Below are 13164 nucleotides of genomic sequence, written 5' to 3'. Positions count from 1 at the left end.
TGCAATGCAAGAGACCCAGGTTTGATCCCTGTGTCGGGAAGATTCCATGGAGAAGGGAATGGCTACCCACTCCAGTATTAGTTAATTCTGTGAAAAATGTTGACATGTCATAGGTTTAATATTGTTATTTTTAAATGAATTTTTCATTTGCTCTGTTTTAATTTTGAACCTGATCCTTAGCTATAGATATGTTCCACATAAACAAGAACTCTTAAAAAAAAAAAAAGAAAAAAGGAGAAGAAAAAAAAAAAAAACAAGAACTCTTGAAAGTGTTAGTTACTCAGTTGTGTCCGACTCTTTGTGACCCTGTGGACTGTAGCCTGCCAAGCTCCTCTGTCCATGGGGTTCTCCAGGCAAGAATACTGGAGTGGGTTGCCATGCCCTCCTCCAGGGGATCTTCTGGAGCCAGGGACTGAACTCCAGTCTCCTGCTTTGCAGGCGGATTCTTTATCATTTGAGTCATCAGGGAAGCCAAATAAACAAAAGCTCTTGTGAGTCCTTCCCTCATAGCTCAGTTGGTCAAGAATCTGCCTGCAATGCAGGAGACCCCGGTTCAATTACTGGGTGGGGACGATCCCCTGGTGAAGGGATAGGCTACCCAATCCAGTATTCTTGGGCTTCCCTTGTGGCTCAGCTGATAAAGAATTCGCCTGCAATTTGGGAGACCTGGATTTGATCCCTGGGTTGGGAAGATCCCCTGGAGAAGGGAAAGGCTACCCACTCCAGTATTCTGACCTGGAGAATTCCATGGAATAGTCCATGGGGTTGCAAAGAGTCGGACACCACTGAGCGACTTTCACTTTCCCTTGTGAGTCCTTATTTTCATGAATCCTATGTCCTAAGACTAAATAGTTTGAGAACCACTGCTTTAAAGCACTAGTTTTCAGCCTTGATAAAACTCAGGAACATCAGTGGAGCTTTAAAAACTACCATGGTGTGGGTCCCATGTCTAAAGATTCTATTTTTGGGAGGTCTGGGGTGTGGTGTGGGTTCCCCAGGTAACCCTAATGTACAGCCAAGGTTGAGATCCACTCCTTTAGTCGACTACTGGAGATGAACGGGCCCTGGAGCTTGAGATGCACCCTTTTTGGGTCTGTAAACTAGAGCATTTTTTCTCCAGTCATCCGGCAGATTGGTCAAGCATCACCTGTGTTCCAGCATGTGTACTGGATGGTGTATATATAGTTTGTAGCACAGGAGATTTGTCAGGGAGCAAATAGAGTCCCTGTCCTCAGGGAGCCCATGTTCTGGGAGAGGAGATTAATAAGCCAGCAGACACATAGGTCTTATATTGCTTCAGGGCTGAGGGTGGACCTAATAAAATACCAGGACCAGGCAAGTGTGGTCCTAATGTTTGGGTGTGCTTCGCCTTCAGACCCGGTTTCGGACCCGGTTTGCTGCAGTCTTCGGAGCTGGTGCCTCCCGAGCCGCCACAGCCCCAAGCATCGTCCGAAGCCACCTCATTTGCTGCCCGAGGGATCTACTCTGAGGAGGGGCCGTCAGTGGCCCGGCCTCGGCCTGTTGGGGGCACCACAGGTACACGCGGGCGTTTCTTTTTGGCTAAATTCTGCAGAGAACATTTTAGACTTCAGGGTGTCAGCATCCCAGCCCTGGCCTCTTCTGGCGGTGAGCTGTGTTCCCTCGGATCCTGTTGGAGATGCATGGCTGGGAAGTGGGAAAGGACAGAGTGGCTGAGATCCCAAGACCCGGGGCCTCCGATTTGTTCCTGAGTCAGAGTCTCGAAAACAGTCCCTTTATGTGAAATTCCCAGCGCATGTCTTCTAGGGAAAACGTTTCTGAAAACTTACAGTGAACAGAAACACCTATTTCTGAGTGCTTACGATGGCATGAAAACAAGCGTTTATTTTAGAGAAGGCAGTTTCTAAAGTCGATCCACAGTGACTACAGGGAGATTTGTGTTTTATTTGGTCACTTCTGGGAGGGTACAACCACGGTTTTCTCCTCGAGCCTTACCTCCCTCATTTTTCCCCTTCTACCTTTATCTTCTCTTTTCTAAAATGTCCTTGTCGTTTCCCCATGCCTCTATGCCTGTCCCTTCTCTGCAGTCACTCATGGGCAGAGTCAGCAGTGGAAGGTCAGGGGAAGCTGGTGACAACATGAAACTGCTCTAGGTTTTTTCTACCTGCTCTTTCAGATCATCATTAAAAGAACAGTCTTAGAAGATAACAGATATAAAGTGCTTAAAATAGTGCCTGGCATATCACAAATTGTAATAATATTAGCTGCCATTATTATTATTACTACTCTTATATTATTTCTGGTGATGGTGTAAATCATTAAATTTTTGGAAAGCAGCTTGGCAATATAACTTTGTGAGCCTTTGATTTCGTAATTTGGGAATATGGGCTCCTCCCTGTCCCCCGAAGAGATCCAAAATATTGGAGAAAAACTACATGTGCAAGGATGTTTACTGAAGCATTATTCAGAATAGCAAACAACTGTGAGCTCCCTCAATACCGAGTTTAAGGGCATCAGTGAGTAAACTTGTACAGCCTTTGAAAATGAAGAGCTCAGAGCCAGAAAAAGGGAATTTAAGATTTCCTGATTGCCTCCTATGCATTTGGTACTTGACCTATTTTCTGTCTTTTAATCCTTGAAATAGCACTGTGAGATAGTTTTTTTTTTTTAATCTCCATTTGAAAAGTGAGGCATTGAGTCTCAGCTGGAGTGATTACTGGGTGTCCGAGGGCACAGGCTTGTCAGTGGTTGAGCTGGAATGCAAACCCCTGCCTGCTGGGGGGTGATGGGCCGCTTGAATCGTGAGGGAGCCTGTGCTGTCTCGTTAAGAGAACAGAGCAAAATACAGAATCATGTCTCAACTGCGATTTCAACTGCTGTTGCAAGTCCAACACAAAGGTCTGCCTTTCTCCCCGTGCGGTTGTCTGAGCTGTCACAAGTGATGACGAACACCGCTGGATTTCTGTCCTTTGCAAGGTTTGCTCAAACAATGTCTGTTGGGCAATGTCCATTGTCTGATAGTTCCAGTAATTTTAATAGTGTTAGGAATCTTCAGTAACAAATGCTTCAGGACAAGTGCTCCTGTAGAGGACATTTAATAAAAAGTATTTGATTAACAGAGGCTGTTAACTAGAGTAGGAACAGCCTTGAAGATGGAGAGGTCTTACCTCTGGAAAACCCTGAACCTTTGTGGGACTAGCCTGAGCATCCCAGATGAATAAGATGATCCTAGGTGCATTTGGAAATCGATGTTTTATTTCACAGCATTTAAAGATCTGTTTTTTCTCCCTCGATCCGTTGAATAGGGTTATTTCCATATGCCAAAGTTGATGGGAGAGAAAAATATGTTATTTAAAGGCTAGCTTTCACAGCCACACAAGGCTATAGCATGCCTAAGTGTAGAATGAGCGCTCGCGGTCATCTGTCTTTGCTTCACTATACCTCGATGAACAGGTTGGGTGGGTGGCTTTGTCGACTGAAAAAGAGGCACAGCTCGAGAGGTGAGTTTTATTTGGGGCAAAATGAGGACTGTAGCCTGGGAGACAGCACCTCAGATAGCTCTGAGAGACTGCCCCAAAGAGGCAGTGGGGGAAGGTCAGTATATGATTTTTATGAAAGGGGAGTTCAGTGCAATCAGGCACTTACTTTACAAGAGGTTTTCTGCTAGTCACCTGGAGCTGATGTCATCACGAAGGGATTTAGTGCTTTTCTGGATGTGAGGAGATGCAAAGATTGGGATCCTGAAATCAGTTCCTGAAAATACCTAACTCTCTAAAGACCTGTTCCACCAGATTCCCTGGAGCAGAGTGTCTCACTCCACCCTGAACTCCCTTGGGGTGCTGAAGGTCAACAGCTGCAGCAGCTCAGGGTTCAGTCTCCGCAGAGGCAGGTGACAAATGCCCTTGTTGTTCAATCGCTGGCACATGCTCTTGGCAAGTACCCATTTGTCATGGATAGTTTTAAATTTTTAATTTGGTGTGACTAAATTATGAAAACAGTGTGAGTGTAACAAAAATGTACTTTAACATTTTGAACTCAAATACACACACTGCCTGTTTAAAAAAAAAAAAAGGGCATATTGCATTTTCATTTCCTTGTGAGTCTGAAAGTCATAAGAAAGTACTAGGTTTCAGCTTCTTTATGGCTCCAAAACCTTTCACTTCTTTTTTTCTGAATGAATAAGGTCCCCATTATCTGTAGCCTCTACAGAAATGAATGGAAGGGCCCTCCATTATCCCCTTTCTTCCCTGTCGTTTGATGTCTGACCAGGAAAATAGGAACATCACTAATAGCCACTGTATTGAGAGAAAGTAACAGCCCACAAGCCCAGAAGCTCAGGTCTGGTTTTCTTAGGAAGTGTCTTTTCTGGGGGTAGAATTGGTGCCACATTTGAACAATGCTCGTGTCCCCAGGGGCGTGCTGAGGTCAGAACCAGAGTGTCTTCACTTGAGCAGCCTTCTACTCCCCTGCTGGTGTTCACGGGCCCCTCCCTGTGTTCCTCTAGGCTCTCAGATCCAGCACCTGACACAGGTGGGAATCGCCAGCAGAATCGGAGCTCAGCCAGTGGAAATCCCACCGGGCAGAGGCGGCCAGTATGGGGGGCCAGGCTGGCCTGCCTATGGAGAGGACGAAGCCGGCCGGAGAGAGGCTGTGAGTATCTCGTGTTGGGATCATCGTTGAGAATTCAGACACGATGGGTATGGATTTCAGTTTTATAAGATGATTTCAAGAGCTATGGGGACGAATGATGTGAAGGCTGCATAATAGTATGAATGTATTTAAAACCACTTAAGCATGGTTCAAATGGTAAATGGTATAGCTGCTGCTGCTTCTGCAGGGCAGATCTCTCTTTAAAACCTCCGTCACCATTTTTCTCTTTGAGTGTATTTTTCTTTTCATACAGTCGTGCATGCATGCTAAGTTGCTTCAGTTGTGTCCGACTCTGTGCGACCTTATGGACTGTAGTCCGCCATGCTCCACTGTCCATGGGATTCTCCAGGCAAGAAGACTGGAGTGGGTTGGCACGCCCTCCTCCATGGGATCTTCCCGACCCAGGGATTGAACCTGTGTCTCTTTTGTCTGCTGCATTGGCAGGCAGGCTCTTTACCACTAGCGCCACCTGGGAAGTCCTTCTTACAGCCTGTAGATGGTAATTCCCTCTGACCAGACTGGGAGACTACTGGCATTGAAATCTGGAAACATATACTATTTTTCTCGAGGTAGATTTCAGGCTTGAAGTAATGAGGTTTCTAAAATAACTTAAAAATAACAAAAGCAGTATTCATTATGGAAAATCTGCATAGAGACCTAAGTAACAGTTACTTTTTCCCCCCATTTTTTTTTCAATTATGGTAAAATACATAGAACGTAAAATTTACCATTTGAACCATGCTTAAGTGGTTTTAAATACATTCATACTATTATGCAGCTTTCACATCATTCGTCCCCATAGCTCTTTTCATCTTATAAAACTGAAATCCATACCCATTAAACACGAATTCCCCACTCTCCCTCCCCCTAGCTTCAGGCACTACCTGTAATTTTGTCTCTGTAATTTTGACTTTTAAGTCGTGAGTTTGAAACTGTAAAAGCTGGACTTGATCTTTGGTGTGATCACTATATAAATATTCCCAATCTTATGTACCTCCTTGCTCAGCATTTGAGTTTTATTGTGGGTTTGTTAATGTCATTTCCATTATGACCACCGTGTATGCGTGCTGAGTCGCTTTAGTCCATGTCTGACTCTTTTTCAACCCTGTGAACTGTAGCCCACCAGGCTTCTCTGTCCATGGGATTCTCCAGGCAAGAATACTGGAGTGGGTTGCCATTTCCTCCTCCAGGGGATCTTCCCAACTCAGGGGTTGAACTTGGTTAAACTTGGATCGACGTGAGTTCAATCCATGGGTCAGAAAGATCCCCTAGAGTAGGAAATGGCAACCCACTCCAGTATTCTTGCCTGGAGAATCCCATGGACAGAGGAGCCTGATGGGCTACATACAGTTCATGGGGTCTCAAAGAGTTGGACATGACTGAAGAGACTTGGCATGCGTGCGTTACAATCTCAGGTCTGCACTTTACCTTTGCTGACATTTTGCGTTTTTTGTGCCTGGCTTAGTTTCCTGAGTTGTTTTGGGTTTTCCCATCAAATCCAATGTGCACTTTTTGAGGGCTTCTTGGTCACAATTTGGAGAAGTGAAATGTGGAAGTTATTCCAGGGCTCACATGTCCTGTTTACCAGGCTATCAAGTTGCTCTTACCACAAGTGAAATCACAGATGTAGTGTGTGCATGTGTGTATAAAGAGATTTTTTCCACTGAAAAAATGTGAAAAAAATCACTGAAAACTGTAATTCTTATCAAAGGAATGCCCGGTTAATCCATATTTTGCCAGTGTCAGCAAAGCTAGTGTATGCTTTTGTGCAGATAGCTTTAAAAAAAAGAAAAAAAAAAAAGCTGTACAGAGCACTGACATGCAGACACACAGGCGGATAGGATAGAAGATGATTTTGTGATCTTGTTGCTGTTCCATGGGCCCAACATGTGTTCTCGTCACCCCTTCCTTGAGTCCTGGACTCAGAGCAAAGGCAGTTGCTCTTCCCGTCGGTCCGTCTGCCAGTTTCTGCATATCCCTCTGAGCAGACATCCTCATCAGACCTTGCCCTCTCTGGGATGCTCCAGCCTCCCTCCCTGTCCAGCTCTGCAGGGCCCTTCCAGGTTCCCCAGTGGCCCACTCTCCTTCTACACATGGCAGCACAGGGATTAGCCAGTGGGGCCAACCATGCGTTTATTCTTTCTGTCTTTAAGCAAGTGTGTATAGGCCCTTGTTAAATTAAGTTCAGGGGCTTCTTTATTGGACTACTTTCCCTTGAACAATTTCTCTGCAGTTACATCTTTGCATTCTGGTGGTGGGAGACTGAGTTGTTGGTTGGGAGGTGGGTGGAGAGCATCGGATGCCAGTTTGCCTCTGATCTTCCCTCCTGTTTTCCTGTGTTTGCCATGGTTTTTTAGACACATGTGCTCGGACATCAGGAGTATTCATCCCCGCTGTTCCAGGTGCCAAGGACTTCAGGCCGGGAGCCCTCAGCTCCTCCCGGGAACCTCCCTCACAGGGGGCTGCCGGGCACTGGATTGGCCTACCCCACCAGCTCCACGGAAGACCTCCAGCCCGGCCACTCCTCAGCCTCTCTCATCAAAGCAATCCGCGAGGAGCTCCTCCGGCTCTCGCAGAAGCAGACCGCTGTGCAGAACTTCCACAGCTGATCAGCCTCGCCTTGCACATTTGCCAAGTATCCGCTTCCTGTGGAAGCAAGACTAAAAGGAAGTCAACTGAGCAGGTGTTTTTAAGAGGAGGAGCATCTCCGGGGCGAGGGGCCCAACTAAGGGAACAGGTCGCGATTTTAGAAGATGCTCCAAGTCACGTGACAGCCCATGATGCTTTTCGTACGTTGGCAGTTTTGTGACCACCTGGGTTCAGTTGAAATTTATGTACTTTTGGCCAAAAGCCAGTAGCACTTCACAAAAGACCAACCACAGTTCTAAGCTAATGAAATTCCTAAGTTAGTCTCTCTTTTTTTTTTTTTTAAGGTGAAAGATGATAATGTGTAGATGGTGTAGGGATTAAAGGAACCTAGTATTTCCGTGGGAAGATGTGACTCAGACTGGTTTGTACAATGAACCTGCTGCTTTGTTTTCTGAGAAAAGAGTTTTGAAGACATTTTATTAACGGCTTGATTTTCACCCTCTTTTTCCTCCATAGGAACTTCTTTTAATAGTAATATGAACGACATGAATACTAAGACTGTTTGGGAATTTAAAAAGCTACTAGTGAGAAACCAAATGATAGATTGTAGAGCCTGACGATTTGAAACAAAGCCATCAACTGCATTTTCCTTCTTCTGGTGCTACAGCTCCAAGAGCCCCTTCACCTTGTCTGTGAAATGCAACTTTGGCTTTCTCAATGGAAGAACATGTGGAAGGTTTCATTTTGTTCTAGAAAGAGGGGAAAAAGCCTCTCCACAGAGGAAAAGCTTAATATTTATTTGGTTATTCAAAATACATATCAAAGTTTAGATTTACACTCTTAATTGTATTTGCCATTTGTTGATTGGCAGAGGCAACTGCCTATTGCATTTCATTTGAGTACATATCTTCATCAAGGCCAGTCCTATAGAATGAGGCTTTGAGGAGGTCCTGACGAATCCTGGCACTTTGCTGATAAGTTGCTCCCGACTTCGAATGAGGAATCTTACATGAGCAAAAATGCTTTGTCACAGTTCCTAGGACCACCGAATGGTTAGTTATTCATGAATGCATCTGTGGTAATTGCAGTCCCTATGTTCGAGACCTGGAAACGAGTTCTGTTGAGCCTTTTGTAATGAGCCAAGAAAGGAAGGAGAAGCTTTGAGACCACGAGGGAGAAAGAGTTGCTCCTAATTTCTGATTTTATTGTGTATAACTGTGCTGAGTGACTGATAAAACCACCTTTGGGTCTGACGGAGGGGTCCTCTCACTTGAGATTGCCTCCTGAAGGGTATAGCTCTCCGCTTCCCGAAGTAGAGTAAAGAATAGAGTAACAAGGGCTGTTCTGTTTTCTGGGACCTGAGTGGAATGAAGAAGAACAGATGCAGATAATACTTTGCCATGAATCCTTTTTTATTAGCTCAATTAATATATTTAATTAAACAACAGATACACAGGCAGAATCTGGGGCTCTGACTAATCAAAATCTCTGTATTTGTGTCAAATTTTAAGAACCCCGAAGCAGCTAAAATAGGCCCCCAAAGTGTAACCATTGGGTTCCAGTGTTATGTTTCTGCACTTCCTGCACTAAGCCTGTTATGTAGACTCAAGAGTCTCACAATCCAGGGAGAGTCAGTTCTGGGATATTAAAATGTAGGCATTTTTTATCTTTACGCCTCTGAAACAGGAGAGGTGCAGAAGGATGTCTGTTGAGAATGTGAAATAAAGTAATGGGAGCTCCTTTTCACGTACCCTTCCCTGGCTCCAAAGAGCAGGGGAGAGAGGACCCTCATGTGGGCTTGATCTCTTACCTCTCAGTCTTGATTTAATACCAGACTTGCCCAGAGTGGAGGGGTCTCTTTGCCTGTCATTCAGAAATACCAGGATCCTGAATGTGTAAGGAAGAATTTCAGAGATTCACGCAAATTTTTACTTTGGACACCTTTTGGTGAATTCAGCTTGAGTGCCAGCTGACAGCCCCTCCCCTCCCCTCCTGCTCAGTGTCCTAAGTGTTCGCACGTGGAGTGTACAGATGTGGTTACCTCCTTAGCACATAGCAGAGATGGGCCTCTGTTTTAAACGGGGCTGCGGTAGCAGTTTTGATGCCTCTCAAGCTAGCATAAGGGGATTCTGTCTATATTTTTCTTCTTAGAAGGGATACATTTTTAAACCAACATCAAGACTAAAAATGACGTGTTATAGACAACCGGTGGTATGTGGTGGGTGTGAGCAGGCGGGTGAGATCCCCAGCACTCTTGCGTTGGTTGTAAAGCACACTCAGTTTGCACTCAGTTTTACTGTCAACTGACCCAGAACACACCAGCTGTCGTGGGAACACCGCCCTGAGTGGGGCTTCAGACACTCAGTGAATGGAATCTACTTCAACGAGAGGTCCTCGTGGCAGTTGTGTGGCTTTGGAGTTCCATTTATTGAAACACTGCAAAATGAAAACTGACATTTTATGTCTGTTCTTTTTTTCTGATTTTAAAAGTTCTCATGGTAGTATCAAGAGCTATACATTTGAGTCGGAGTTTTAGAGGAGACTGTTTGGAGAAATGGTCATTTTCAGATTCTGCACAGTCACTCCCTGGCTGTGTCAGGCCCCTTGTCTGAGCCTTATTCTCCCCATCAGCCTCATGGGAACGGGCCTCCCCTGCGCACCCCCCCACCCCCCAGGAGTTCTTATTGCAAGGATCAGGTGTGGTCATGTGGGCAGACACCCCTTGAGGAGGGACCACAGAACACTGTGAGAACATGGGCTGTCTGTGTGATGGTGCTGGGATGGACCGTCCGATCTGCTGTGACCTCCCAGTGAGTGAGTTCACGTGGAGGAAACCAGAGCAACACCAGAGGCCCCATGGGACTCCACTTCCTCCCTCCCGATTTGCTTTCAATTCACTTCCTTCACCATTAACTTTCAGTTCTCATGCATTGTTCCGATTTTCTGCTGTTTCTGGCACCAAACATGAGCCCTGCCTTCTGAGATGTTTGGATCTGAATCAGACAACACCCTCGGGTGTAAAAAATGGAAGAGATGGGAAAATAACATGGTTTAAACATCAGTAAAATGCACCGAAGTACACAAGTACATTAGAAGGAGGAATGGAACTTACACGTTCGGAAACAGTGGGATCTTGGGGAGAACTCAGCATCAGAAGCCACGGAAGACAAGAGCTTCCCAGGCACGTGGTGAGATGGTGTGGGAAGAGTTGAGAGTGGGCCTGGGGAAGGATGGAGAAAGGGGTGAAGCTGCCATTGAAAATAACCTTGAACCTGGTCTGCTCCAATATGGAGACCAAATCCCTAACTGCACCACTGAAGGAGTTTTGTAAAGAGGAAGAAGTGATGCTATGAGGAAACGTTTGCAGGAACCCACCAAGAAAATGACCAGGCCTGGGAGGAAGGTCTGTGGAGAAAGACGTCTGTTCTGGAGGGGACAGGAGAGTCCCAGAACTGCCAGAGGGCCAGTGTCAAGTGTGAAAGACGTCCACTGAGGTCTGCTGCTAAGAGCAGATCTCAAGGGTCTGTCATTCAGCCACATTTAATCCTTTGTGGAGTGTAGTGGGTTATAAGTAAATATATTTGACTTTACAGCTACCTACACTTTTTCCTCCAAATTGTATTTAATTTCAGAGCGTCTTTTCATTTTGGTTGTATGTGGCTTTTGAGCTGCAGACTAAGCCAGTTTCTGCCAACCACAATTTTTCAGGGCATGAGGCCTGTGATGCAGGGCACAGGTGAAGGGACGCCTGGAGGCTGCGGGCTGAAACAGGTAATTCTGTCCTTTACGAGCCTCCCATTCAACTGCGTGACAGGGTCAGTGTTCACTGCGTTTGCACAACTTAGTGCTCCAGTGACCAAACCAATCACTCGGACACAGATTGGCATTTGTAGTTAATTCAGGAGTTAATCATTAAATACATCTCTCTCTCCCTTTCATATGAGATTCCTAGACATGAATGAATTTGCTGATTGGAAGGAGAGCTGGTGAAAGATTCTGGGTGGGTGGGGAGGGGGTTCCAGTCTTAAGTACCACACACGCTTTAGCTGTAGATGTTTTAGCCATTTCATTTCTACCTCCAGAGCAGGTCCCCAAAGCCAGACTCCGGAGCCCACCTAACCCACCTTTGTTCCAGGCAGGAGCGTGAGGAAGTCCACTTCTGCACCCACATGTAGACCATTTGAGCACACAGCATGTTTTTATGGGATGGTAAGCTGAACTTCATTTTTACATTTACTCTAGCACCGTCACGGATATTCTTACAACAGGTGAGAGGGGTTTCCATCAACAGCTGCTGTGACACACTCATACACTGTATTAGGCTTACACTTGTTACCTAGTGAACAGGGAGTGTGTGCATTTCTGGTTTCTTTTGCTACCCTTGGAGGCGATTTGCAGTGCTTAAGACTCCTGTCTCTCATTTTATGAAAAAGATTTGAAAACTGAAACCTCCCGGTAGGATCCTAATTCCATGCTGTGTGTGTAACAGTACACTTGACAATTTATCTTAACACGCCAGCCAGCAGCGTTGACATTTAGCAAAAGAGTATCAGATGCCTTGGAAACATGAAACAAAGTTGGGAACCAGCGAGCAAGAGAAAGAAGGAAGGAATGTCACCCTCTGAGACACCCTTCTCGAAATTACTTTCCCACGGGGTAGATCATCATGCAGACTCTTTGCTTTTCCTTCTTTCTCCGGGTTTTTCTGCTCTGGGGCCGCTTCACATTTAAAGAAAGAGTGGATAAGTAGAAGGGACAAAGAAAAATGGAAGTGATTTGGGTCTCACGGTCCCTGATTCCACGGAATCTTTCTGGACAACTTGGAACGTCATGAATGCCCCTTCTCATGTCCACCAGGTTTCAGCGTTCATCACTTGACTCCTTGAGTGCAAGGTCAGAATAGTGCCGGGTCAGCGTCTAGCCAGGCTCCCCAAACTGTTCCTCCTGCAAATGTGAGGAAGGAGGAGGGAACCCTAGGGGAACAGAGGCTCCACCAGTGGACTCCGTTGCTCTAGGCAGCAGAGGGTTAATTTCAGAAAAGGGGAGTAGAAATTCTCCACTTTGCCCTCCTCCAGGGCTGGTCTAGGGAGCATGGGGGTGGAGTGAATTGCACCCTTCCAGGAAAGGCTGCCAAACCGAGCACTCTGGGGTGCCCACTGGCCACCTCCGACTTTGTCAAGGTCCATGTTCTTCTGAGTTCCTCACTCTCATCCCTAGATTACGAGTGTTAATGTACGAAAAAATGCAGAGTACATTGAGGCCACTTGTGGCATCAATCCTGCAACTTTGAACTTGACAATCATGGTTTGCTGGTCTCAAATGGGCCCTTAAATTTCAGTGTGGGTAAATGATTTAGTAATTCGACCCTCTCTTCTCTTTGCTGGCTATGTTTCTTCCCTTCAATTAGCTGCACCATTTTCTAATGTGCTGTAGAGTTTTTGAAATAATTTATGCAAGTGTTTGGTTTCCATGTTTACAATTTATACAGCTTTCCTAGCATTTTAAATGGAAATGTCAATAAATGCTCTGAATTGGTGTCAAGTGATATTTTCTGTTTATTTCCTTTGCAACATGATAGTTCTCTCATGTGCAAAATGTGAAAGTTGAATGCAGTGTTTTTTTGTTCTCTGATTTTCGTGTCCGTCGTGAGAACACCTGATGCTTTCATTTTCCAAGGAATTAAGTTGAAAGTAGTCTATTCAGTGCATGGAATTTGCAGAATTGTTGTCACTCAAGGTGGTTGGCGCCACTCCTTTCATCTCACTATTTTGCTTTACAGGCTCTCCACTAATCAAATCGATGGTTCCACTAAGAGCAGATTCATTTTGGAATTAAAATATTAGGACTATGATCTAGAAAGATAACTGAGAAGATCCTCATCTATGCAAACTTGAAGGGTAATAGGATAAACCTGGAGTTGTTTACGAAACTCAAGAAAATAAAAAC

At 45.3% G+C, this 13164-nt stretch overlaps 1 protein-coding gene across 1 annotated transcript in view; it reads left to right on the top strand.

Moving 5' to 3' along the window:
• Positions 1-12754, top strand: part of KIAA1549 (KIAA1549 ortholog) — a 125099-nt gene extending 112345 nt beyond the window's left edge. The window contains exons 18-20 of the mRNA XM_043463833.1: positions 1376-1536; positions 4484-4629; positions 6987-12754. Coding sequence (XP_043319768.1) covers positions 1376-1536; positions 4484-4629; positions 6987-7238 — 559 coding nt within the window. The 3' untranslated portion in view covers positions 7239-12754. The remainder of the gene's footprint in view (positions 1-1375; positions 1537-4483; positions 4630-6986) is intronic.
• Positions 12755-13164: the final 410 nt, after the last annotated feature.

Source organism: Cervus canadensis, chromosome 3 (assembly GCF_019320065.1).
Source record: "Cervus canadensis isolate Bull #8, Minnesota chromosome 3, ASM1932006v1, whole genome shotgun sequence".
Lineage (NCBI taxonomy): Eukaryota > Metazoa > Chordata > Mammalia > Artiodactyla > Cervidae > Cervus > Cervus canadensis.
Note: the sequence above shows the minus strand (reverse complement) of the source record. Positions and strands in the feature narration are given on the sequence as shown.